The sequence below is a fragment of the Ochotona curzoniae genome, unplaced genomic scaffold (genome assembly GCF_017591425.1).
Source record: "Ochotona curzoniae isolate NIBS_2020 unplaced genomic scaffold, NIBS_Ocur_1.0 contig_4105, whole genome shotgun sequence".
Classification (NCBI taxonomy): domain Eukaryota; kingdom Metazoa; phylum Chordata; class Mammalia; order Lagomorpha; family Ochotonidae; genus Ochotona; species Ochotona curzoniae.
The window spans coordinates 5864020-5891400 of record NW_024466129.1 but is presented as its reverse complement, the minus strand read 5'-3'; the positions used below and the strand labels follow the sequence as shown (position 1 = coordinate 5891400).

At 48.9% G+C, this 27381-nt stretch overlaps 1 protein-coding gene across 4 annotated transcripts in view; it reads right to left on the bottom strand.

Moving 5' to 3' along the window:
- FAM20B (FAM20B glycosaminoglycan xylosylkinase) overlaps positions 1 to 27381 on the bottom strand; it is a 40967-nt gene that overhangs the window by 8674 nt on the left and 4912 nt on the right. The window contains exons 2-5 of one of the 4 annotated variants that reach the window (XM_040984320.1): positions 23988 to 24228; positions 19395 to 19891; positions 14376 to 14462; positions 10534 to 10643 (exon numbers count right to left, since the gene is read on the bottom strand). In XM_040984320.1, coding sequence (XP_040840254.1) covers positions 10534 to 10643; positions 14376 to 14462; positions 19395 to 19771 — 574 coding nt within the window. In that variant the 5' untranslated portion in view covers positions 19772 to 19891; positions 23988 to 24228. Of the gene's footprint in view, positions 1 to 10533; positions 10644 to 14375; positions 14463 to 19394; positions 19892 to 20766; positions 20808 to 23987; positions 24610 to 27381 lie in introns of those variants that run through there. The other 3 variants (XM_040984318.1, XM_040984321.1, XM_040984319.1) reach the window with 3 other exon arrangements.

Below are 27381 nucleotides of genomic sequence, written 5' to 3'. Positions count from 1 at the left end.
AGGATTCCCCTCCAGAAGCAGCTGAGTAAACAAGCACCATGAGAACAAAGATCCTCAATCATATCTGTCTAGGTAATAAGAGTACAGCATATAAAAGTTTGAGAGTACAAAGAGAGACACATCAGAAAGCACATCTCCCTCCCCTTCTCCGTGGCTTTCACCCACGCTCTCCCAGACCACTCCCACATTCCGCCCACCCCCAGGGAGCTGAGGTCTGGACAGAAGGTCCAGGGGAGCTAAGCTGTGCTGAGGATGGTTACACGCAGGGGTAAGGCATGGGCCTGGGAGCAGGAGGGGGAGCAGAGAAGTTAAACAGAAAAGGAAAGCTCATAGTAAACCTTGTGCTGTCGATTCAGAATTGGAACTGGTTTATACTCACACATTCTCAAAGACACACACGTGTGTGTGTGTGTGTGTGTGTGTGTGTACACACGTCCTCTTTTTAAGAGAACCTGGATAATGACTCCTACATAGCAATGAGCAAGCATATTAGATGCTACCTACATATTAACATTATGAATTCCATTAAGAAAAAAGACCTATTTTAGTTTTATTGGAAAGGCAGAGTTACAGAGAGAAAGAAAGAGGAAGTGGGGAGAGGAAGAGAGGGAGGGAGGGAAGAAGGGAGAGAGAAAAAAGAGTGAGAATCTTCCATCTGCTGGTTCATTCCCTAAATGGTCTCAACAGCCAGAGCTGAGCCTATCCAAAGCCAGGAGCCAGGAGACTCTTCTGGGTCCCCCACATGGTGTAGGGGTGCAAGTACTTGAGCAAGTCTTCTGTTCCCTTCCCAGGCCATTAGCAGAGAGCTGATCAGAAGTGGAGCAGCAAAGACTGGAACCAGAGGCTTAGCTTGCAGTGGCCTGAATTCCATTTTATTGCATTTTATTACTTTAATGAAAGGAACCAGGGTTGATTAGTGAACACAGCTGTCCCTGGGGTTTGGCCAGGACAAACACAAGAACCTGGACATGCTGCAGTACAGAAGTGCTCGGAGTGATGGGACCACTGAAATGACACCGGCGCTCGTGTCCAGGGCTCTTTGTCTGAGCACAAAAAGAATAGTAACAAACTAAGTCAGTAGTTAAGCCTGTAAATTCAGAGTAATAAAAATGAGACAGGAAGGTAGACTGAAGACTCCTTTTAATACAATGGCAAATAATAACATCTACAATTAAGGGTAAAATTAGAAAATTACCATTTGGCAATAATCTAATATAACTGATTCAAAAAAGGATTATCAGTAAATGCTAAAAGTGGTGAGTGAAGGTTTCATAAGAAATGGGATTTGTCACCTTGCAAGTGCCAGTACCCCAACTGGCGCCAGTTCATGTCCCCACTGCTCCACTTCCCATCCAGCTCCCTACTTGTGGCCTGGGAAAGCAGTGAAGGACGGCCCAAAGCCTTGGGACCCTGCACTTGTGTGGAAGACCTGGAAGAAGCTCCTGGCTGCTTTTTCCTGGCTTTGGATTGGCTCAGCTCTGGCCGTTGCAGCCACATGGGGAGTGAATGAACGGATTGAAGATTTGCTCTGTCTCTCCTCTGTGTAAATCTGTGTACATTAAAAAAATATTAAAAAGTTTAAAAAGAAAAGAAATGGGATTTGGAGGCACTTCCACAAGGTCATGAAAAAAAATAATTAAAAGATATCTACGAACCGGTGCGACGGCCTAGTGGCTAAAGTTCTCGCCCTGAACGTGCCGGGATCCCATACAGCTGCTTTTTTTTTTTATATATTTTTATTTTGAATTTTGAATTGTGTGGTACAATTTTGTGTAGGCTGGGAATTCCCCCCGAAACTCCCACCCCCCGTCAGATTTTTCCCATTTTGTTACAATAGTGTAGTCCTTCATAAGGAATCATAATTCCATCAGTGTCTTATTTAAGTGTACCTGATAGTGTTGGTATAGACAATGTCAAACATATGGTTGCTGGTTCTAATCCCGGCAGCTCCACTTCCCATCCAGCTGCCTGCTTGTGGCCTGGGAAAGCAGTAGAGGACGACCCAAAGCCTTAAGACCTGCACCTGCATGGGAGACCTGGAGGAAGTTCCTGGCTCCTGGCTTCAGATCAGCGCAGCACTGGCCATTGCAGTTACTTGGGGAATGAATCATTGCACGGAAGATCTTCCTCTGTCTGTCTCTCTCTCTATATATATGTATCTGACTTTCCAATAAAAATAAATGAATCTTTTAAAAATATACATATCTATTTGAAGTTTACGTACGATAATGTATCTTCCATGAATTTTTGTCAGCTCCCCTCTATATGGTTCTAGAATATACCTGCCTACCAAATATTTAGTACTTATTTATTAGCAAACACAGCAAATGCTGGCCTACTTCCCAGTGGAACAGCATCCTAATGAAATGCTAAGAGCTCCTCTCACCTGTAGCGGGACACACAGATCTACTCGGTGCACCTCGTGATGTGACGTGCAAAAGGGCATTCTCACTTCTCTGATTCTGCCCCCATGTTTTCAATCAGAGGAAGCATTCAACAAACCCACATGTACATGTGGTCGATAAGGTTAGTGACCTAAACTCTTCAGCAATGTCAAGATCACGCTCAAATAAGGAGAGGGATTTTTTTTTTTCCTGAACGGCTGATGGAAGTTACAGAGAAAAGCACTGAACACTGAATTTATACTAGACATGAAAATCTAAGTGGAAAATCGAAGTAAGGTCTATGGATTAGACAGCAATATTGGGTCAACGCTAATCTCTTGATTTCCACGGCTCAATGTGCTTACATAAGAGTGTGTCCGGCCAGCTGGGGAACACTGACATTTTAAGGGCACATTAAGCAAAGTAATGAGACATTATCATCTGCAACCTAGTTTCCAGTAGCCCAACAGTGCCAACCAGGGAGGGATCTCCAGGCTCAAGATCATTTCCTGCAACCACTACAGAAATTTAAAATGATCTCAAAATAGAAAACTTTTTCAGTAATAAAAAATGTAAAAGGTAAACAATGCTTGTGCTTTGCCCTACTACCCCCTGAAATGACATCATGAGACAAGCTAATTTCTTACACCTAACATATCTTAACACTCATTTTATTTATTTTTTAAAAAGATTTTATTTTTATTGGAAAAGCAGATATACAGAGAGGAGGAGAGACAGAGAGGAAGATCTTCCGTCTGATGGTTCACTCCCCAAGCGGCTGCAACGGCCGATACTATGCCGATCCAAACCCAGGAGCTCTTCCAGGTCTCCCACATGGGTGCAGGGTCCCAAGGCTTTGGGCCATCCTTGACTGCTTTCCCAGGCCACAAACAGGGAGCTGGATGGGAAGTGGGGCTGCAGGGATTAGAACTGGTGTCCACATGGGATCCCGGCGTGTGCAAGGTGAGGATGTTAGCCACTACGCTACCACGCCGGGCCCAACACTCAGTTTATGTTAATGCTATTTACCTAGTTGAGAAGGATGTAAGCCCATGTGAGCAACTGATTCAGGTGGGGAAGGTTGAGGCACAGAGGAAGGTGGGTGGATTAATGCTTATCCACTGGGGAGGTGAGGCTGGGAGGGTGGAGGGTAGGGGGTCACTCCTTGCTGCCAAACTACATCAGCACCTAGCGATGGGGGACGTCCACTCATTGTCATGTTACAGACCCCAACGTGGAGAAGAATGTTCTAAGCATGTCACCTGAGTAGTTCTGATAGTTCTAACACACTGTTGGGCTAAGAAAATCTTTCCAAGGTCCATTGGTTAACAAAGTCCTCCTTAATCCATCCACACGCCCAGACACCTGCTGTCAAAGCTAGGCCAGGAGAATTGTCCAACCTGCTCTGCTTTCCATCCTCTGATAAGGCACTCGATATCCACTGATAACCCAAATGAGCTGGCTGTCATGTCCCCCGTGTATTTCTGGGCATGCCATTCACTGCACAGGCATCAGCAACTGAGGAGGCCCAGTCCTAATGCATGCACTATAAGGCCAGATCACATTTTCTGATTGTCCCTGTAGCTGGAGTTTGAGTCCAGAGGTCTAGTTGGAAAGTCCCCCAAGAAACCTTGTGTAGGGTGACCCCAGACCTGACTTGCGTGGGCTCCAACTTAGTCTGATACCTGCATCAGCCTACAAACACCAGTGAATACAGCTGCCTAGTCAGTACCACCTCCAGCTCCATCTCCTATGCAACTGATGGGTGCTGTGGGTTAGCTCAATCCAGGCCTCCACAAACCTGGCCCTTATGTCCACCAGCAGAAACTGCAGCCTAGTTGGGGTGACTCTCAATAACCCCAACCAGACTCGTCCTCAGCCCTGATTCCTGTGCTTCTAGCATGTGCAGGAGACTAATCCAGCGCCTCCCAGCCCTGGCTCTCATGCTCACTAGCTAAAGATACAGCCTAGCAGATGAATGCCCAGTTTCCCTTGCACTTGCCAGGGAGTATTGTGGCAAAGCCTGGTTGACTCATACTTATTCTAGCTCTTTCATGTTCCAGTGAATGCAGTGGCCTAACCTAGCCTGGTCCTCCCACAATCTAGCTCGCATGTAGGCTGACATTTGTTGCAGCCCTGCCTGGCCCAGTCTGCCCTAGTCCCAGCTCTGACATTCACCAGTGGAGCAGTGGCCTGGCAGGGGAGTCCCTGAAGCTTCCCTTACAGGCTTGTTCCCGGTCATGGTTCTTGCATGTGCTGGTTGGTGCCGTAGCACGGCCTGGCATGGCTCTTCTTACCTTTGCATTTGCCAGTTTGGCACAGCCTGATACATCCTGCATCTAGTCCTGGCATTCACTGGCGGGGACTGCAGCCCAGTCCAACTGGCCTTCAATTATTCTGACTTTCATTAGGAGTGATACAGACTGGCCCCACCTGGCACACCCTTAGATGCTATACCCATGTGAGCCAGCAGGTGCTGCCTCTTAGCCCTGCCCATCCCACATTTACTCTGGCTCTCACAAGTGCCAGTGGGTAATGGGGCCTGTCCCAGTCTGGCATGGCCTCAGACCCAACCACACAAAAGCTGAGGGATGCTGCAGCCATGTTCAGCCCAGTCTGCCGTGGCCCATGCACTCATAGTGGGAACTGCAGCCGAGCAGGAGTCCTCACAGTTCCCCTACGAGGCCCACTCCAGCCCCAGATCCTGTGCATGCTGGTGACTGCTCTCACTTAGTCTGGCATGGCTAACCCCAAGTCTCGGCATCTGCCATGAGATAATGCAGCCCAGCCCTCCCCAGAACTGCCCAAAACCTAGCTCTCATGTGAACCAGTGAGTGCAGTAGCCCACCCCAGTGTGACCCATCCTGGCTCCTGCACAGTTAAGTGAGTGGTACAACTTGGCCTAGCCCTGCCTGGCCCACTTCCCAAACTAGCCCACATACATGCCAACAGCCTTGCCTGATCTGGCCCACCCTCAGAACCGGCTCTCGTGCTCACTAGCAGGAGCTACAGCCTAGTGGGGGAATTACCAAGTTCACCCACCAGGCCCACTCCCAGGTCCAGATCTCACAGGTGCCAGCAGGTAGCCTCTGCCTGGTATATTCGTCAAGTCCTGGCCAGTTCTCAGGTGTGCTTGCAGGTGCTCCAGCCTACTTCTGACCCGTTTCTATGAGCATCAGTTCCATGGTCGTACATGGCTCAGCTAATCACCATCCCCAGCTTTTGCACAAATCAGGAGATATTGCAGTCCCACAGGGGTGAGCCCACAAATCCCCTATACAATCTGTCCCAAGACCCAGCTCTCCTACATAAACGGTTGGTGTTAAGGCCCAACACTGCTTGAGAAACCCCTGGCCCTGATACTCATTGGCAGGCACTCCAGCACTGGCTTTTGCGTGCACCGGCAGGTAGAGGGCGATGCCACCTAGCGCAGCTCAGGTCTCCCTGAGGACAGGTGCACTGATCTGACCCAGACTTGCCCTCCATACCACCCAATCCCAGCCTCTCATGTACCTGTGAGTGCAGTGTCCCAGTTCCTGGAATCCCCCCGGAAGTTATTCCACACCTGTAAAGTACTCTCCCATGCATCCTCCAACCCCCTTCCGTGGGCAATCCACAGCTTCCACGTCAGGTGTGGGCCCCAGCTGGGTCTTGTGGGCTGAGTCAGCCACGATACCAGCAGCAGCACACGTACTCCTTCACTGGCTATGTTATGTTCTTATGCAGGTGAACCCTTGAGAAGACAACACTGAAACGTATTCCTATTTCCAACCTCTTACACAACATAGAGTCAACGGAAACGAAACCACAAAACTACTCACAAGGCTGATTACACCTCTCTTTCATGTTGGAATTTTTAAAAATAAAGAACGGGGCCCGGCATGGTGGCGCAAGTGGTTAAGGTCCTCGCCTTGCACGCCGGGATCCCATATGGGCGCCGGTTCTATCCCGGCAGCCCCGCTTCCCTTCCAGCTCCCTGCCTGTGGCCTGGGAAAGCAGTCGAGGACGGCCCAAAGCTTTGGGACCCTGCACCCATGTGGGAGACCCGGAAGAAGTTCCTAGCTTCGGATCGGCATAGTATCGGCCGTTGCGCTCACTTGGGGAGTGAATCATCGGATGGAAGATCTTCCTCTCTGTCTCTCCTCTCTGTATATTCGCCTTTCCAGTAAATAATAAAAATAAAACCTTTAAAAAAATAATAAAGAACGGACCTAACTGTAAGATACCACAATTATGTTTATAATCATCAAAATACAAAATCATAAATTTAATTTGGTCCCATCAAGTAACCAGATCTTTTAGAATATAACTAGACACATTTTTTTTGGGGGGGGGGAGGCAAATGGGAGCAGATGGGGTAGGAGAGAGAAAGAGAGAGAGAGAAAGAGAGAGAGATCTCATCCGCTGGCTCACCCCCTCCAATGTCTACAAGGCAAGGGGCTGGGACAGGCAAAGCCAAGAACTCTCAGATCAATGCAGGTCTCTCACATGGGTGGCAGGAACCCAGGACTGAGTCATCCCTGCCTCCCCCCAGGGCAGGCAAGCGCAAGGAGCTGGACTCAGATGCCGAGTCAGCACTCTAATACAGAGAAGGCAAGCAGCATCTTAACTGCACGCTGAATGTCTGCCCCAACACAACAACGTGAAAGGTCTTAAGAAAAATAAGGACCATAAGAAACATTTTCTTTCCATGTGAGAGCTCATTTTTTTCCACAGATTTATTTGTTTTTACTGGGAAGGCAGATCAGATTTACAGCAGAAGAGAGAGAAAATCTTCCACCCACTACTTCACTCTCTAAGTGGCCACAATGGCTGCAGCTGAGCCAATCTGAAACCAGGAGCTTCTTCTCTGTCTCCCACGCGGGTGCAGCGTCCCAAAACTTTGGGCTGTCCTCGAATGCTTTCCCAGGCCACAAGCAGGGAGCTGGAGGGGAAGTGGAGCTGCTGGGATTAGAACCGGCGCCCATGTGGGATCCTAGCGCTTACAAGGCGAGGATTCAGCCATTGAGCCATTGTGCTGGGAACCTCCCCCTCCTCTCCTTCCATTCATCTTTTACAATGCTGCCACAAGTAGTCTCCTAAATTCTTCTTAAGTCTCGACTTCAAGCAAGCAGCATAGATTCTTCAGTGACACTGTCAAGACAATCTGTTTTCATCACTTGCCACCTTCTCATTTCCATTTTTTAAAGATGTATATTTATTTGAAAGCAGAGTTACAGAGAGAGGGAGCAAGGGGACTAGAGAAGGGGAAAAGAGGTATTGTACCCAAAGGGTCACTCCCAAATGACCACAATGGCTAGGTCTGAGCTAGGCCAAAGCCAGGAGCCAGACGCTTCTTCCAGGTCTCTAATGCAGGGGCCCAGTTGAGCCATCTTCCACTGCTCTCTGGGCACATTAGCAGGGAGCTGGATCAGAAGTGGACTCACACTTGGTATCCACAAGGATGCTGGAGATGTAGGTGGGGCCCAATGGCAGCCCCTCACGCCTCCTGGGCACGAGAGCTCTCCTCCCACTCACCACACCCTTGTCCATGTCCTCCGCCTAGACCAAGGCTAACGTGGGGTCTGGGAACCAAAAGCAAACAAAGCTGCATTTTTGTTTTCAATAACCCCAATCTGAATCTTAGCATTTCTTTCCATCAAAATGGCAGGGACCAAACTATAATGTCAGCATTAGCTGTAACTTTGCCATCACAGGGAATACAGATTTTTTATGCTTCATTAATATAATCACTTATAGATATCACAAAATATCTATTTACATTGCTAGTCTGCAGTTATTAGAGTAGTTCCCAGATCCGTGCTAAAATATAATGTGTTAACTAACAAAACACATGTTATTATCTCACAAATTTATCTTTCAATTTTTGATTAGGAGATTAATACTACCAGCTTAATTTTATGTACTTAATAATTCTTATTTTACATATTTAAAAACATTATTTTGAGAAAGGATCCATATTTATCCAGATGCTAAGTGGCAGATGGTGCAAATACCGTTGAGTCCAAGCCTAGAATGTTCTCTCCCATTGTATCCATCCAGAAGACTGCTATCCTCATTTTAAGACCTAACTAAAACACCACACTAAAAATATCTGCATCATCACTTTCACCAACGAACGCCCTCCCCTCCGTGTCGCCCTCCATGGCCTCTGTGCACACGTCTGGCTCCCCCATCTCACAAAATCCCTTGAGGACAGAAAGGTCAGGAGGCACCCAATTCAGAGCATGTCATTCAGCAATGAAATCAAGTTTTACTAAATAAATGAATATATATAAAAGACCATAAGCAGATGAAACATTGAGACACCATAAAATCTAGCTAACAACGAGTAGCTTTGTGACTCTGGAAGTCTTCATACTTTTCTAGGCCTACTTCCTCAGGCATATGAAATGTGAAGGTGACAGTTTGAAAGTGCTTTGTTTTTAAGATCAAGGGCAATGTATCATTATATTATCCTATCGTACCAAGAGAAGGAGAAAACAAGTCAGAGTGGGAACAAATATTTGCAAAAGACACACCTGACAAGGACTGTCACTTAAAATATTCAAAGAATTCTCAGATGGGAGCAATCAGGAGCAGGCAGGAATAGTTAAGAAACTGCCTGGGAACTCTGAATCTGGTATTAGAGTCCTGCTTGGTCCTGCTCCACTTCCCAGTCCAGCATCCTGCTCGTGCGCACCCCGGGAGGCAGCAGCCGCCTCACACAGTGCGGTCTCTGCGAGTTCTGCAGCTTCGGTCAGGCCCAGCCCCAGTTGCTGCAGAAATTTAAGGAGTGAACCAACGGATGGTGTCCTCTTAGTTTGTGGCTCTGTCTCTCACACAAAAAAGTAACCAAACTCAACAGTAAGAAAATCAGTGCCCTGAAAAGTTTATTTGCAAGGCAGACTTTACAGAGAGAAAAAGAGAGACCGAGAGAGGTCTTCAATCCACTGGTTCACTCCCCAAATGGCAGCAAGAGCTGGAACTGAGCCGATCCAAAGCCAGGAGCTTCTTCCGGGTCTCCCACATAGGTGCAGAGGCCCAAGAACCCAAGTCATCCACTGCTACCTTCCCAGTCTGTAAGCACGGAGCAGGGCCAGAAGCAGAGCAACTGGAACATAAACTACTGCCCATATGGGATGCTGCCGCTGCAGACAGAAGACGAGCCTCGCCACCATGTTGGCCCAGCAGCCAGAAAATTCTTCAGGCAGCAAAAGCAGCTCCTCCCCAGCCTGTGCTTCCCCCACACTTCACATACTGTGTGGGAATAAGCCTTATGAGAGAATTTTAAGAGCAGGGACCCTGGCTTGCAATTCTTGTCCCCTCTCATCGCTCCCAGGAACTTCACAGTTGCTCAGCATAAAACTGAACAACCAACAACTGAAACAACTGCAGGTGACTCCGCCCACTGCTGGCTATCTGTAAGAGGCAAGCCCGAACATGACAAGTTTAAATTCCAAATGGTGATGTGACGTAAGGCCTTGGATTATTCAGTTCTACCTCATTTTAAATGTAAATGCATTCACTCTAGCAGAAAGCAAGGTAAAGTTCACCTTGCAACATTCATACCATAGCACAGAAGCCTGGATCACTGAAGATGGGTCACCATGAAGAAGCTGAGACAAGAGACCACACGACCTCGAAATCCTTCTCATTCCTATCACTCCACAAGGACAGGACCGAGAGCTCTGGGCCGGATTCCCTAATTCCCAAGGGATGATGGAAAACAAGCCAGAGGCCCAGGCCCAGTTCTGGGCGCAGCGACTTACGGGCTAACCCGGGCACAGCAGTGAGGCGGTGGAGCTTGTCCAGGCCCAGGACCTACCAGGGCTCTTCTGATCCTTCTACAGAACTGCCCGAGGGGCTCTTCAAGCAGGAACTCAGTTCTCCAGAAAACAGATATGTGAAAAAGTCACCAAGTCACGAGTTTCGTAAGGTTTGTAAGGTTGGCCAAGGTCTGAGTTTGCAGAAGAAAATGTATTGATAATCTGCTTTCGCTATCAGCTAACGACTTGCACAGACACAGAAGAGGGTGTACTGGAAACCGCACTCTCCTCCCATCCGCCTCCCCCGCAGCCTGGCAGCAGGTTGCCGGCCTGCTCAGTCACGAGCCAGCTTGCTCAGTGACACCCCACACAGGGTAGCTAAACACTGTCTGTCATCTTACCTACAGTTAGGAAGGTGCTCAACAGCTGCTCCGTGGCAACAGGCTTCATCTCTGTCCGCAGGTTGACAAAGCGGCCAACCACCAGTGGGGCTCGGCGGAAACCCAGGATCCTGGTTGGGAGGTTGAGAAAACAAGAGAAATCTTTAGGGATATCACTTAGGGATATTCACAGCACATCAGCAAAAAAGATAAAGCAAATCTGTGAAAACACAAGCAACTGGTAGCACTAGGAAGTTTATATATGGGTTATTTACTATTTTCTCCATTTCTGTTAGAAATTTTTCATAATGCAAATGAAAAATAAATATTAACAATGCATTAGGAAAAATTGGGCCTAAACTCATAAATGGGTTCAAGCTTCGCATAAACCAAGCTTTGCTGCCATGATAGCCTAGTGGCTAAATCCTTGCCTTGCACGTGCCAGGATCTCATATGGGCGCCAGTTTGTGCCCCGGATGCTCCACTTCCCATCCAGCTCCCTGCTTGTGGCCTGGGAAAGCAGCTGAAGATTGTGCCCAAAGCCTTGGGATCCTGCACCCTCTTGGGAGACCTGGAAGAAGCTCCTGGCTCCTGGCTTCAGATGGGCTCAGCTCAAGCTGTTGTGGCTGCTTGGGGGGAGGGGAACCAGCGAACAGAACATCTTTCTGTTCCTCCTTCTCTCTGTAAATCTGCCTTTCCAAGAAAAAATTTAAAAATAAAAAAGAGAGAGGGGGGGAGAGAGACAGAGAGAGAGAAAAAAGAAGGAAGGAGGGAAGGAAGGAAGGAAAGAAGGAAGAAAGGAAGGAAGGATGGATCAGAGTACCCGAGTTTAAGTCCAGACGGTCCCAGGCAGCAGTGCCGGCACAGGTAACCAGGCCCTGCCGTCACATGGGAGATCCTGAGTTCCCAGCTCCCAGTGTCCACCCGGCCAGCACAAGCACTGAGAATTAGCAGATGGAACTCTCTCTGTTGCTTCCAAAAAATAAGAATTGTTAACACAACTGAAGGCCAAGTGATAAGTAATCCATTCCTTTCAGCTGCTAATTCTGTCCTGAACAGAAAAGCCGCCAGAGCAAAGGACTCTACACATTTGTCAAAATAAAATTAAATTTGACAGGGCACCGCCTGATGCAAGAGAAGAGAGACTGGCTGTAATGCAGAAGCGATCTTGAGCAGTAAGGTGTGAGAGGCCACAGAGAGCAAAGTGCAAAGCGCAAAGCTCACTGCTGCCTGCTGCTAGGCCAAGGTCGGCGTCATCACGGCCCTCTGTGTGTGACAGACAGAAGGCGGGAGGACTGGCTGGGCAGCATCAGCAGGGAAGGACTTCTCAGTACAAGCCACAAACTGAAACACTTCACCAACATCGCAAGTGATTATTTTACGCAAGGAATGCCTCGCTTACAGTTAGCCTTAGGTGTCCCGCTGTGAAAAGATACAACTTTCCACAATTGGGGAAATACAAAATACCAACCAGGTACCACTTCACATACAGTAGGCTCACAGAAATTGCAATAGTGGATAGTCTAAAGAATTGGGCTAAAAATGAAATAATATGAATCTTCATGCGCAGGCGGTGTCTGACAAAATGAAAACAGGACGAGGGCTGAGGATGAAGAAACAGGTGACCAAAAACAAGCTCCTCGAAGCCAGGTGCTGGAGGATACCGAGAGCAGGATTTACCCAAGGTCCTAAAGGAGACAGGCAAAAATCCCGACACCATGAAGTGGGCACTGGGTGTAGCGGGTCAGACACCACTCGGCACGCGGGTTTCCCTCGCAAGTGTCCGTGAGTCCCAGCTCGGCTTCTGCCTCCAGCTTCCTGCCAAGACAGACCCTGGTGGCAGCAGACGACAGCGCAACAGGCGGGGTTCTGACACGCAAATTCTTTGGCCAAGCCGCCCCCAGGGGAAGGATGGGAAGTACTGCCCCACCAAATAACATAAATGATTTTAAAACTGCCTGGCATTGTAAACATCTATTCAATCTTGTCCATGTTCTAGGTAGCCTGTTGCTAGTTCTTCACTGCTGACAGTGTCACAGCTGCAGTGGCTGTGCATAAACTTTGGGTTTTTATTCCCCTAGGGTACTCTCTGGAAGTATCTTCCTAGAATTAGTTATATACATAAAAAAAAAAAAAAACAGTTCTTTTTCAAAGGTTTTGAACAATAAGGTTTCTGATAACGATGCCAGAGTTAACAGAAGGACTGAAAAAAATTAACAATGCCATAAGCAACACATAAATCTCAATGGATTCAGTCCTTTCATTATCTTAATATAAAAGCTTTACAGTTTTTGGCAGGAGAAAATGGTATTCTGCTGTTCTACCTGGAATTTTGAAAACTCTGATAAGGGTTAACATCACACACCAACCCCCAATTTATCAACAACTGATAAATGCCATTCAGTTAACTGCTTTCAATTTTGATCTACTTTCTGTTAGCATTTCAGTGTATATAAAGATTTGCATATCTGCCCAGAAATTACTTTGTAATACAGAAACTGGAACCCAACCACAGAACTGCCACACGCAACCAAAGACCAGCTCGGTTCTGCGGTTTGAGCTCAGGCTTTGGTTTCCATTTGCTGTAACACTCACCAACAGTGTCTTCACTCACAATAAACACAAAGGAATGAGATGAAAAATATTTACTTTGATATTTCTGGTATTCTGCTCAAATTATGAGGGACTCTTTTTTTTTTTTTTAAAAATAAAGATTTATTTATTTTTTATTGGAAAGGCAGATATACAGAGAGGAGACAGAATAGAAGATATTCCATCCAATGACTCACTCCCCAAGTGACTACAACGGCCGGTGCTGCGCCGATCTGAAGTCAGGAGCCAGGAACTTCTCCAGGTCTCCCACACGGGTGCAAGGTCCCAAGGCTCTGGGCCGTCCACAACTGTTCTCCCAGGCCACAAGCAGGGAGCTGGATGGGAAGTGGAGCTGCTGGGATTAGACCTGGCGCCCATATGGGATCCCGGCGCGTTCAAGGCGAGGACTTTAGCCGCTAGGCCATGCCGCCGGGCCCCATTATGAGGGATTGTTAACAAGTTTTATGACATGCCTGTTGTACCCTTTATTATTTTAAAGGTTTGAGTTTGCTTATTTGAAAGAATTATGTGGGCCCGGCGTGAAAGTGTAGTGGATAAAGTCCTCGCCTTGGATTCGGACTGGCGCAGCCACGGCTGTTGCAGCCAGTTGGGGAATGATCCATTGAACGGAAGATCTTCCTCTCCGTCTCTCCTCCTCTCCGTATATCTGCCTTTCTAATAAAAATAAATCAATCTTTCTAAAAAATAAAGAGTTATAGAAAAGGAGAGGCAAAGGAACAGATACAGGAGAAAAGGTTTTCCATCTGCTGCTTCGCTCTCTAACGGCTGCAAGGCCAGGGATGGGCAGCCGAAGTCAGGAGCTGAGAGCTTTACCCAGGTCTCCCACATGGGCAGCAGCGGTCCACGCGCCTGAGCCAGCCTCTACTGCCTTTCCCAGGCAATCAGCATGGAGCTGGATTGGAAGTGGAGCAGCCAGGACTCACAGTGTTGTCCATATGGAATGCCAGCTTTGAGGTGGCAGCTTAACCCACTATGCCATACAGTCCACCTCACTGCTGTACCCTGTGGCACAGGGGTGGGGAACGCCCAGCCTGCAGGCTGTATAAGGCCTGTGAAATCATATGAGCTGGTTCTGCCATGGAAACCGTAGGTGGAACCTGAAATGGAATAAATCTATGGAGGCTACTTTCTTACTTGATCATTCTTTATGGCCTGTGGATGTTATAAATATGCAAATGGCCCTTGGTAAAAAGCAGGAGGCTTTGAAGGAGGAGACAAAATGAATGTGACATCTGGTTATACACACATACCTGTCCAAATGGAAGGCTGCCACCTCTGCATTGTGTCTGTCGTAACCGGCGTATGGCTCCCCTTCCACCACATAGTCCCGGCTGTACCTGCAACATGAACCGGACGCACACACAGCCGTGAGGACATGGCGGCCACAGGGCGCCGCGCGAGAGGCACACGGACAACCCGAGCAAGCCCATCTGCCTCCACACACACCTTCTCTGCCAACCCCGAGAACCTCTGTGGCTTAGCAAGCACTGCCGACGGAGAGGTCAGGGTGAGATGGAAACAAATGCCTGAATTCCCACCGCTTCAGCAATCACGCCATGAATCCAGCAGGGAAGATGGCACGGTTGCCCCTCTAAAGGGCCTTCAATGCAGCTTTAAATCCAACTACAAGGGAATTCTCTAGAAGGCAAGGTTCATCCCTGTACTACCAGCAGTGTTAGGCTTACAGCTGGTACTCAACAAGCATCTATGAAAATGTTTATTAAACTGAAGTGAAGAAATGAAGGAGAACACTCAACAAAAACTTCTGCTTGCCAGATGGCTGTGCTAAGGGTTTATAAGAAGTTTAAATTTCTCGGGGAAAACCAGTCCTGATATGCTTGGTTTTTGTCACGTGAAGGAAAAGATGGTTAAAAACAAAAACAAGAGCAACAACAGCCGTTCTGGTTTTATGCTTCACGGCAGGGCCAGCCAGGGGACACTGTCCTGACCTGACTCAGGAAGCGTGAAAAAACCCACCTCTGCTCCAGGTAGCAGCTTCCTCATTATTATTATTAGTAGTAATAATAGTAGTATTTTAACATTTATTTGGAAGGCAGAGAGAGACAGAGAGAGGAAGAGGGAGAGATTTTCCCACCCACTGGTCACTCCCCAAATGGCCACCATGGCCAGGGCAAGACCAGTCCAAAACCAGGAGCTTCATCTGGCTCTCCCATGTGGGTGGCTAGGACACGAGCTGTATTAGAAGAAACTCAGCAGGACCTGAACCAGTACTCACACGGTAGCTGACCCCGTGACCCACTGTACCACAATGTTGGCCCCAGGACCTCAGGTTAACTCTGATGTGAGCAGCTTAACTAGGGATTCGTTTTTAAGGTCTCTGTTCTCAAACTGCATTTTGCCAATTTTGTATCCAGTGTGTGGCACAAACAAAGGATGATGAAACTGGTATATTTCTACTAACCAAGAAAAAAAGACTGCAGTGCAGCACGTTAAGCCGCCTCTGGAGTGGCTGCATCCCATAGGGAAGCATGTGGAATCAAGCAGCACTCACGCTCCCAGCCAGCTTCCCGCTGAAACACCAGGGAGGCTGATCAGGCTCCAGTTTTTGCCTGTGAAAATCAATTTACTTCCAGAACAGACAACACTGGGAAAAAACAATTTTTATAAGGTGAGGTGAAATGTGTAACTAAAAGCATCACGGTATCCCTACACTGTCAGCAGCTGTTCACACCTGCCAGCTCTGAGAGCAGGATGTGGCCGAGCAGGCTCCGGAGACAGTGGGACCACGGGTGGCTGTCGCAGGGAGGCACACACCTCAACTGAGCAGCAAGGACACATGTCCCCTCCCAGCAGACCGACTCATCCAAAGGTGCTGACAGAGCAGCACAGCTCCTACGGGAACTGCCAATAAATCACGCCTTCTGGTGAAGGCCGTCAGAGATTGCCCTCACTGCAGGGCCCCACGGCCTCTGCAGCCCTGCCGGCCAGCAAGCATCTTGCTGGGGGTTTACGGGCTGGAATCAATTTCCAGAGTATTTAACCTACACTCACCTTCCCCAGTGTGTGACAGTGCCTAGGACAATATAGCATACACTGGTGTGCACAGGGGCTCACCTCATCTACCCGGCTGGGGCGACAGTCCCCTGGACCTAGAGTGGGCTTGGGGACTTGGGGGCTCTGGAGAAGATAGGCTGGGGCCAGTGTGACACAAGGAACTAAAGGGGGGACAAGCCAGGCAGAGAGACAAGTGCAGACTGCACGGGGCTGGGAGGACAATGGGAGGCCCCCACACACTTCCACGCTGGGAGCACAGTGCTAACAGACATTTGTGGAAAGAATGGCCTGGAAGAGGAAGGAATCTGAGAGGATGCAGTGGAGCAGGAGACAGGAGAGGAAGCAAGCAGTGACAGATGCTTATGCAGGATCTGTCGCTACCTCCTCTCCTCCGTATCAGTCCAACTTCTTCCTTCTCCTGGGCTTCATGAACACACCCAAGCCATCTGCAAGGCACCTGCTCCAACACTGCGCACTCCTGCTTCCCTCCAACTCCAACACTGCGCACTCCTGCCGTCCACCTGCTCCAACACTGCCGCACTCCTGCCGTCCACCTGCTCCAACACTGCACACTCCTGCTCCTGCTGTCCACCTGCTCCAACACTGCACATTCCTGCCGTCCACCTGCTCCAACACAGTGCACTCCCACCGCCCACCTGCTCCAACACTGCACTTCTGCTGGCATCCAGCAACCCTGCCGTCCCAGCCCACCCCGACTCTCCAACAGACAAACGGAAGGTTTGGGAAGATCTGGATGGGATGCTCACAGCTCCTCTCGCTCTATGCAAATGTAATGTTTCATTTGCCTTAGCCTCATCCCACTGCTTATACTACTAATATCTCAGGCTCGAAACAAGGTCAAGGACTATAACTCATAGCTAACTTACAGGAAAGAAGTAAATAACTTAGAGAATTACATGTAAGGTAGAAGAGAAGCTTCTTCTGACACTGAAAGCTGTGGATTCAAACCCCAGGCCTGCTGGCTATTGCCACGTGACCTTGTGAAGTTAGTTACTTTAACCTTTCTTTTCACCATCTAGAAGCAAGAACCGAGCTTCCCGCGAGGGTTAAAACCATTATCAGATACAGAAGTTCTTAGTCTAATGCCTGATACATGATGTTCATTTAGGCCACTGAAATCAGATTCCAAAGCCCACGTAGCCACGCTTTTCATGCTGACAGCAAAGCACACTTTCCAGTCTCCTGCAGTCTTTAATCTTACAATCCGCACAGCTTCCACACATGGTGCTTCCAGCTCCAGGTGCTACGGACCCCTCCCCTGGCCGGGATCTCGGCACATTCGCTCTTCGGTTGCCTTTTCTCTACTGACGAGTGGGCAATTAAGAGAGCTGAATTTATCTGGATTTCATCTCTCTGGCCAGAAATCCAAAGGTGTTACCTTACTCAAAAATCTCACTGAGGAAAGAAAACCATGTTCCACACACACACACACACACACACACACACACACACACACACACAAAGTTAGATACGACCAACTTGGAGAATAATCACTGATTACTACTGGCAAGAGAATATAAACCAGTTATGGTGATCAATTTCAAAATCAAATAGTCACAGAAAATTTTTTAGTTAATTATACCCTAGAAATGCCACACTTATTTTCTCTGTAAATCCTTGAAGAAGTCCAAAGAGATCACTAACGACGTTTATACCACTTAATTATTCTGGTAACTAAGACGGCCCAAATTTTTGCTTAGGAAGCCACAGTGTGGTGGAGTGGGTTATCTTGCTGCATGCAACCACAACAGCCCATACTAGTGAGTGCTAGTTCAAGTCCCTGCTACCCTGCTTCCGATCCAGCTTCCTGCTAATGGCCCTAGGAAGGCAGCAAAGGATCCCCCAAGCACTTGACCCCTGCCACCCATGCAGCACCCATGAGGCCAGGAGCCAGTTTCCTCTGACTTCCAGCTGACCCACTGCAGGCTGCTGTGGCCCTGTGTGGGACTGAACCATGGGCCTGGATAAGCATCTCTGTCACTCTGGCTCCCATAAACAAATCGACCTTGAACTACAAGGAAAGGAACCGCAAGGCACCCCCGCTGCACTCCTTTTAGAAGCACTACCCCTGAACACTGCCCTCAAATCCGGCCAAGGAAGTGGAGCAACAGGAACTCTGGCTCAGCGGGGGGAGAGGACTGTAACAGCACAGGCACCTGGCTGGACAGCTTGGCACCGCTCTCATCGGAGCCACACGAGCAGAAAACTTGGGTCCACACAAAAAGCTGCACCTGGATGTCTAACGCAGCTTTATCCACAACTGCCAAAACTTGGAAACAACCAAGATGGGCCTCAGGAAATGCAATGGAAAACTGTGGCCCATCCAGACAATGGACTGTTACTCAGTAATTGAAAATTTAAAAAGAGAGTTAACAAGTCACAAAAAGCTACACAGACCCGAAGGGCAGAACAAGTGAGAGAAGCCAATGTTAAAAGGCTACACACTGTGACTCCGGCTGTATGACAACTGGGAAAAAGGAACATAATGGAGAGTAAAAAGCTCAGTGCTTGCCAGAGATTCAGGGGCAGAGGGGGAAGCATGAAAAACTGCAGAGGCTCTTTGGGACAGAAGCCACGATTCCGCATTATATCACAGTGATGGGAACACACTGTCATACATCTGCCAAAACCCTAACAGAAACTGCGAATTTTGCTTCTGAATTTTATCTGTATCAGATAAACAAAGGTTTATCTGCAATAAACACACTGCACCAAGAGAAGATGTTAACCCAGGGGAAGGTAGGATTTCTGGAAATCTAAAAGTGCCCCCAAAATTTTACTATGAATAATGTTCCAAAAGTTTATAATAATGGTAATAATAATAAACCGAGACCCCATTTGACAGAATCGGTGCTTCAATACCAAAAGTAACTTTACCCCCACCCACGACCCACTGTGTAACACCCTGGCGTGTAGTTATCTGGGAACTGTCCACGGTTGCTGACTAGCTACTTACACACCAATTCCACATGGCACATAGCAGAGATCTGATAAATCAGGAATCGAGGCTAGCTCTGCCAAGTTGAGTCTTTCGAGGTAGGCAAATGTGTTCCTACAGACTTCCCTTTCTGGAAGTCACAGAACGTCACGAGCTAGGGAAGAGCCAGCTGGAGATCCCCTAGCCGATTCCCCTCATCTTACGGCAGAGAACAAGCTAGAAAGAGCTTTGATGCAGACCCCATGGTACAGGACCCAACCGGCCAGCACACAGAGCTTCCGCTGCGAAGACTTACCGCTTTGGTTTGAAGACAACTTTCTGGCCTCCCTCAAGTACCAGTAAGGCTTTCAGCTGCGTCCCTTTATAACCCACATCAGCTTTGATAATTTTCTTGGTGGCCATGGCATGCATAATTGCCCCAAGCTCTGGTGTGTCTTCTGGGTACACTTCCCGGGGAACCACCCACTGGGCTGCGATCTCCCAGGGGGACTGCAAGGTGTGGTCCAGCTTGGGCGCCAGCTCTACCCGCAAGCCAGTCATCATTCGGTGGAAGGCCCTCTGGTCCTCCCGGTTGGCAGCCGATGTGTCCAAGTTGTCAATCAGGAAAACTTTGGTGAAGATAAAGATGACGAGGAGAATTGCTAACAGCACGACTCGCTGCTTTAGCTTCATGGCGACCTCTTCTCCTTCTCCCTGGCCCCCTCTCTCGCCCACCAGCAAGGAGAGCAGGTGCGGATGGCTAGCCACGGGAGTCCATGATTACACACACCGGTCCATTTCCTCCCACAATTCCTGCAAACCCAAGTACAAAGCAACATTTGATCAGAAATGCTATCCGACCACCCCTGGGTTCCCTCCTCATTCCCCACCCCTGAATCTTTCACAAAGCTCCAACATCTTACTCACCCTTTAAGCCTTGCTAATCTTAAATTTGAGAAGACCCAATAATTCAAAACTGACTGGTCTGAAGAAGGGCTCAGTAAGTAAGCCCTTCTACCTTTCAAACCCACACAGGACTGCTGAATGCCTAAGATCACGAGTATTTTGTAACTTTGTGGTAATTACCTTCTCCAAACATGCTTTCTGACACCTTGTAAGACAGAAGTCCTAAAAACACCAGAGACAGTACAGCAGACAGAAGTCCTTCTCTGGAGCCAAATGCCCGCAATCCGAGACACACCTACAGCTGCTCACGTCCTGGGATGCAACACCAGGACACACATTCTACTGTTACGGGGTGCGAGCCAGAACACACCAGACACGTCTAAGGTTCATTAAGGAGTCTTTATTAATCAAGCTTGCTGATAATAGAACACACCAGAAATAGCAAATCACAAGCCCATACAGCAATCCAACCAGTCATAATCCAACCAAACATAATCCCTAAAGGAACAAATGGTCATTACCCTGAAGTCCATCTGTTAAGCTGAAGACCTATGTCCCAGCTTCCCCAACAATATAAGTTATCCTAAGAGACATGCAATGAATAACCTGGACACACTTACAAAGCTGCAGACATTCACCTTTCCCTGGCTTCTCTGCCCACATTCCACTACTGCTAGGCCTCACCTCTCCTACAACTTGTGACAGCACATAAACCAGAAATGACATTGTTATATCCATTGCCCCATCTAAGCAGTACGCAGGGACCATGCTGAGGGGATTACCTGTCTTGAGTCAGCCAAGAGTCGAGGTGCCAGAGCAGCAGAAGCACCTGACCAGAGAGCGAGCCCCTGCTTCCTGGGCCTTTTAAAGAGGCTTGTGAGGGGAGTGCTTACAACAATGCAATACTGTCCCCTCTCAGATGACAGGTGAGTCCCACGTGGGCAGGAGCGAATACCTAGGTGGTGGGGGGAGGTGTGGTTGAGAACGGAATTAACATTCTTTTGCTGTAGGGACCCCCTTCAGAACAGAGGGAGGACACAGCCCACAGTCAATGGGTGCTGGCTATCTCTGGCTGCACCCTACAACACTACCAGATCAGCCTTCCACCAAGTAGTTTTCAAAAATATGCATAATCAAATCCAAGTCAATGAAGTAAAGGACAACATATGCCTATACCATCTTGCCAAGAGTCGAACATGACCAGAAAACCAACGAAACCTGGCAACGCTACTGCCCTAGAACGGCCACGAGGGCATTAGACCACAGCCCGACAGCAGCACTGCTTCCGGGGCGGGAGTGACCACACGCCAGGCAATCCTAAAGCCAGACGATTCCAAACACAAGGTTCTTGCAAGGGTGTTGAGAACATACATCGGCATGTTGAGGGCCAGGTAAAATATGTTCACCCTTGCTCTACTACATGCACAGCACTGGGATAAGGCGAAGACAACAAGAAGGTAACAGGGCGTTGCTTCAGTCTCCAATTCAGTTAATGACTCGAGCGATTAATGGGACAAATAAGACAATACAGAAGACAGGGCAAGCAATGCAGGCTGAGACCCCCACCCAAACTTGAGACTGGCGGGTTGCTAACAGCTGGAGACAACAGAAACCAGCCTGGAGAGCCCACAGGTTCAAGGGCAACACCTGGCCACAGGGCAGCTTATTCTCCCATTCATTTTCATGAAGGAAACAGTGCGAGTTAAATTCAAACTGTAATTATCTCCAGCCACCTGCTTTGTTTCATCATCACCTCCCAGGGAGGACAGAACAATATTAGCCAAAACAAGGACAATTCAAGTGCATCTAAAACCTAATTGTGATGCTATTAAATTTGGTGTGGAACCCAGCAAAAAAGCTCCTGTGATTTCTGTTACCAGCCCTGCTACAAAAGTCGATTTAGAAAATGTTGCTGGTCCAAAAGTGCACATCTCGGGCTGCAGGGACAAAGCTAAGGAGGAAATGCAGCTGCGCTCTCCTCCTCAGCCCCACAGACGCAGCCACCGGGAGACGCGGGCCAGTTCGGCTTCCGGCTTTCATCCAGTTCCTACCAAGCACGCCCCAGAAGTCTGCTTAACCCACACCCTTCTAACAATGCTCAAATCCATTACGACAAAGATAATTCTCCCTCATGCTATATAAATAGATCCTAGCCATTTAGCATGAAGGCAGAGCTGTGTCCTCTGGTTTACTCCCCAAACAGCAGCACAGCTGGGACTGGGCTAGGGCGAGAACATGAGCCAGAAGCTTCTTCCGTGTCTCCCAGGTGGGTGCAGGGACCCAAGGACGGGGACCAGGAAGGACCCCTAGCCCTGCTTCCTCAAGTGCTGGATCAGAAGTGAAGCAGCTGGGACTTGAACCAGCACTCACATGGGATGCCAGTGTTGCAAGTGGCAGTTTAACCTGTTGCACCACACTGGTCCTGTGGATTTTCTTCAGCACCGATGGCATTAGTTTTAGCAGCTCTGAAATTCAGATGAGAAAAAAAAAATGGTCCAATTCTGCAACCCAAGTGTCTGTTGCTAAGTTTTGAAATTTCACTGCCTTCTGAACAGAGCTCAGAAGCCACTCATCCATCCAATTCACCGAGCTCCGGGAGGATAACAAGTGGGAACCGAGGGGCTGCACTGCCAGCTCGTCTCACCACTGCCCTCTCCCAAGCAGGGCAGGAAGGCGGTTACCTCCTTGTGATGAGCAAGCCCTTCCTGGTCGGCAGCAGTCAGACCGGCACTTGGCATGGGCCCTTCCCAACCGCCTCTGTACGCACAGAGAACTGACTGCTCGGGCCCCGGGGTTCCCTCTCCAGCCTGAAGGCCACAGCCAGGATCCTGTCCTGCTCACTCGGCCCGTGTGACTGCACGCTCGCCAGCACGGCACTCCGGCACTACCTTACGAGGCTTCAACAGAGGCAGCGCGCTCGGTGCTGCTCTTCGTCTCAACCAAAGCATACCAGAGGAGCGAGCCCTGGTCCTTCCCATGAGGGTGCTGCCCTTCACCCCAGTCACTGCTCAGGTTCAACTCCCTCACACTTCCTCTTTCCCTTACACTTTCTTCTGATCTACTGAAAGCCTGGTCTTCCTTTCAAGGCCACCTTCAAGGCCATTCTGGTCTCTCTGGACTCTCAACAGTAACTCCTCTTTGACCAGTACTTAACTACACTCTGCCTCGCAGGAAAAAGCCTTCCTGTACACAGCTCCTAATTCCCCTTCAGACCCGGGCAGCACGAGGCCCTCTGCTCCTTCCCCTGCAGGAGAGCGGGGACACAGCGCTCGGTGTTCTTCCACCGGCCCCTCGTACTGGGGACAAAGCAGCACACTACACATGCTGAAAACAAACACCAGCAAAATGGATATGAGCTCACTGCACATATTCTAAACTGTTCACGGAAACCTGACTAGCAATCCTGGAGGAACATGCCTGCTCTATTTCATCTCCTCCTATAAGCGCTTCAAACACGCAACGCTGCCCAGTTAGCTCATGGTCGTTTATGTTCATGCTTCTGCTATGTGCAATAGCCCATCTCAAAGAACAAATGGATCCAAAGCAGTACCATAACTCAAGGGAAAGTAACATATACAAAAGGCACTGCAAGGGGCACATCTGTTAACAGCTTTCGCACGAACAAGTGGCACAAATTCCCCGACCCAGCTCCCTCAGCTTAGGTAGTGCTTGCGACAGAGGCCCGTGTACTGTTCTGCATAGACGCTTGCGGCCAGCGTATCTGCTTGATAAACACTTTATAAGGACAGAAGAAAGAGAAGAGAGAGACTGCACACAAACGGTTGAGGTCCTAGCGCAAAGTCCTCGCTGAAGAGCCGGCAGGGGAGCACGCCAGGGCAGAGGTCCGTGAGTCACATCATAAAGTCCGATGTATGCAACTGCCAAGGAACTTGCAAACACCTGGCCCCGACACTCACTGTCTCACTTCCTGGGAGGTCTGGCAAGCCACCAGCGAGGTTCCAAGTCCCAGGAGCAGAGCGCCCTGATGAAGGTGACGCCTTACCTCATCCAGATAATTCTGAGGTTTCAGAAAAGAAATCTCAACCTTGGCTCATAGCAACTTCAAGCTTCAAGGCAAATCTGTTTTGGGTCTTTTCTTCTAATAGTTGAAACAGGTTCTTGACACGCCAGCGAGTGAAATGCCTTATGAATGTGAAGTCCAAGGCGAAGCTTCAGTGCAAACACTCCACGCAGAGGGCTGGCAGCGGCAGCTCTGCCGCAAGGGGGTGGAATTTATTAAATACCTAGCAAACAAGAGTACATCACAAAGATTTTATGAAGGACCAGGCATTCGGTCTAGCATTCAAGATGTCCACATGCCATGCCAGAATGCTGGCATCAGATTCCCAGCCCCAGGCCCCGGTTTGCTGCTAACACAGACCCTGAGAAGCAGCACCGGTGGCTCATGTAGTTTGTTCTCGTCCCTGACATAGGAGACACACTGTGTTTCAGTTCCGGGCACTGTGACTATGTGGGCAATGACCCAGTGGAAGAGACCTCTCTGTCAGTCTCCACGTCTCAAAAACTCATTGAAAAATGGAATTAAAAGATAGGTTTAGCAGCCAGTGTTGTTGCTAAGTGGCTAAAACCAACGCCTTCAATTCCGGCATCCCATTTGGGTGCTGCTTTGTGTCCTGGCTGCTCCACTTCGGATTCAGCTCTCTGCTAATGACCTGGGAAAGGTAACAGAAGATGGCCTAAGCCCGAGGGCTCCTGACGGCCCAGGTGAGACCTGCCTGGAGTTTCTGGCACCTGACTTCAGCCTGGTCCAGGCTCTGCTGTTATCGCCATCTGAGGGATGAACCAGCAGGTGGAAGCTCTCTGTGTATTCCTCTCCATTGCCCTGCCTTCAAAAATCAATCAATCAATATATTTTTAAATCAAGAAACCATTGTCTTAAGATAGTGTATCTGGGGGTAAAGCCCATCTTGTAAAGCCCATCTATCCTGTCCCTACTACAATGCCACAGTGGTCAGGGCTGAAGACATGGGGACATGAGCTACGTGACCAAAAACAGTCCCCTCGGGGAGTGGTCACATTTAATTTGCCAGTAGGCGTAGATGAATGTTGAATCGATTTATGTAGTTTAGAAAGTCATTCCACTTCAGGCTCAGGGCCTTCAGGCTAACCTCGCCCGGCTGCAGCACTGACAGAGCCCTGCCACAGTCTTCAGTCACAGTGCAGACAACGGAGACAAGTCCGATGCTGTGACACACACACACATCCACCCGGCGCTGAGGGTGACACACAGCCCTTTCCAAACCGCAGGGAGCAGCAGCGTCAGGGAGGCGCTCCACTGGCACTGCCTGGCCCCAGCAGTCAGTGTGGTCTCTCCTGACGGTTTGTAAATGACGAGCATTCAGAAACCTTTGCACTTGGCATTGTACGCTTCCAGCCAGGAAGGCACAGCCTCCACTACCACACAGCCGCAAGGGTTATTATCTGAACAAACGCTGCAGACTGCCAGGAAACCTGCCCGCTCCCGCCCTGCCGCCCGCAGCCTGCGCAACAGCACACGAATCTCCCTGTACACCCTCAAGTGGGGATCCTCAGCTGAAAACAAAAGCCAACACCCAACAAGTTCACCAGAGAGCACCTGCAGACACCTTCCTCTCTGCTTAAGGAACAGCTTTTCAATCCTCCTCTTTACACTAGGCCCCAGCTCTCCTGCGCAGGGAAACTCAGCGAGCCTGGGCCTGAACACGCAGGACTCGGACCCAGACCGAACCTCCTAGCTCTCTGGGCCTCAGTCCCTGCAGGCCGAAACCAAACAGGGATGCTAACATGGGGTGATTAAAAATGAACGAGCTGACTCTACCACCGACTGGAAGATGAGTGACTGGAAAAGTCAGAAATGACTGACGTGACTGCTTGCTAGTCATTACTGCTGCATCAGAAACAAAGGCGACCTGAAGCCTTGCTGGAGCCCACATCCCGTAACACTGCCTTCTCCAGCCTGTGAGCGGGGCCAAGCACACGCACGTCCCCGCACCGCGGCGCTTTCTGCATGAGACTGGATACGCGGAGATCCGAGTTCCGCGTCTGAGGCCACGTCGCTGGTTTCGCTGCTCTCAAAGCACAGCCCAGCCCTTGCAATGTCACTGAGCTTTTTTAAAAAAGGCTGAAATGTACTTCTTTCTCAAAAGTCTTCAGTTTGAAAAATTAGTTCTGTGTTTTAAAGACAACAGCTTGGCATGTCCTCACATCCTTAAGATAAGCCTCAAGAGTAACTTAAAGTTACAGGTATAGAAAATCAATTCCTCTAAAGTCCAAATCAGCTCAGGCATTAATCCCTCTTTTCACTTTCACATAATTAAAAAAAAAAAAAGATTTATTTTATTATTGGGCCCTGTGCTATTGCCTAGTGGCTAAATCCTTACCTTGCACGCACCAAGATCCCATGTGGACACTTGTTTGTGTCCTGGCTGCTCCTCTTCCTATCCAGCTCCCTGCTTGTGGCATGTGAAAGTAGCAGAGGACAGCCGAAAGCCTTGGGACCCTGCACCCATGTGGGAGACCAGAAGAAGCCCTTGGCTCTTGGCTTTGGATCAGCTTAGCACCAACTGATATGGCTACCTAGGGAGTGAACTAGCAAACCGAAGATCTTTCTGTATCTGCTCTCTGTAAATCTGCCTTTCCAATCAAAATAAATAAATCTTTAAATATATATATATATACTTATGTATGTATTTGAAAGGCAGAGTTAGAGACAGAGAAAAACGGTTCGCTTCCCAAATGTCTGCAACAGCCAGGGCTGGGCCAGCTCAGAGCCAGGAGCTCTGTCTGGGTGGAAGGGCCCGAGCTCCTGGGCTGCCCACGCTGCTTTCCCAACTGTATCAGCAGGAAGCTGGGTTGGAAGCAGAGCTCACATGGGACGCTGACACAGCGGCACCGTGCCAGCCCCTCACAAACATGTATTCTTCCAGTATCATTAACACAAACCTAACAGTTCCTCACTGGCATTAATGAAGCCTTGAGATGGCCTCTCCTCCCAGGTATGAAAGCAAAAACCAAACAGACAATAGTATTTCTTCTTCGGGGGGAAAAAAAAATCTCAATTTATGTAACCTGTTTAAACACTGACTTAAAACGACCTTTTAAACCTCTTCCTTGAAAAATCAGAAGGGGAAAAAAAAAAATATAGCACACACCACTAGCAAGATTCTCAACACACCACGGGCCACGTTCCCTGACACACTGGTCGGCTTCAGCGGTTCAGCGGAGTGGGCATGATGACGACGCCCAAGTCCCAAGGATCCCGCGGCTGTCAGCAGCAAGCCGCCGCTGACTAGGGACCTATTACTGACCTGAATTCCTGGACCACATCGACATACGGAATTTCAAATAACTGACATTTCCTCCAGCTTTCCATATACTTTGCATATTTACTCTCCAAT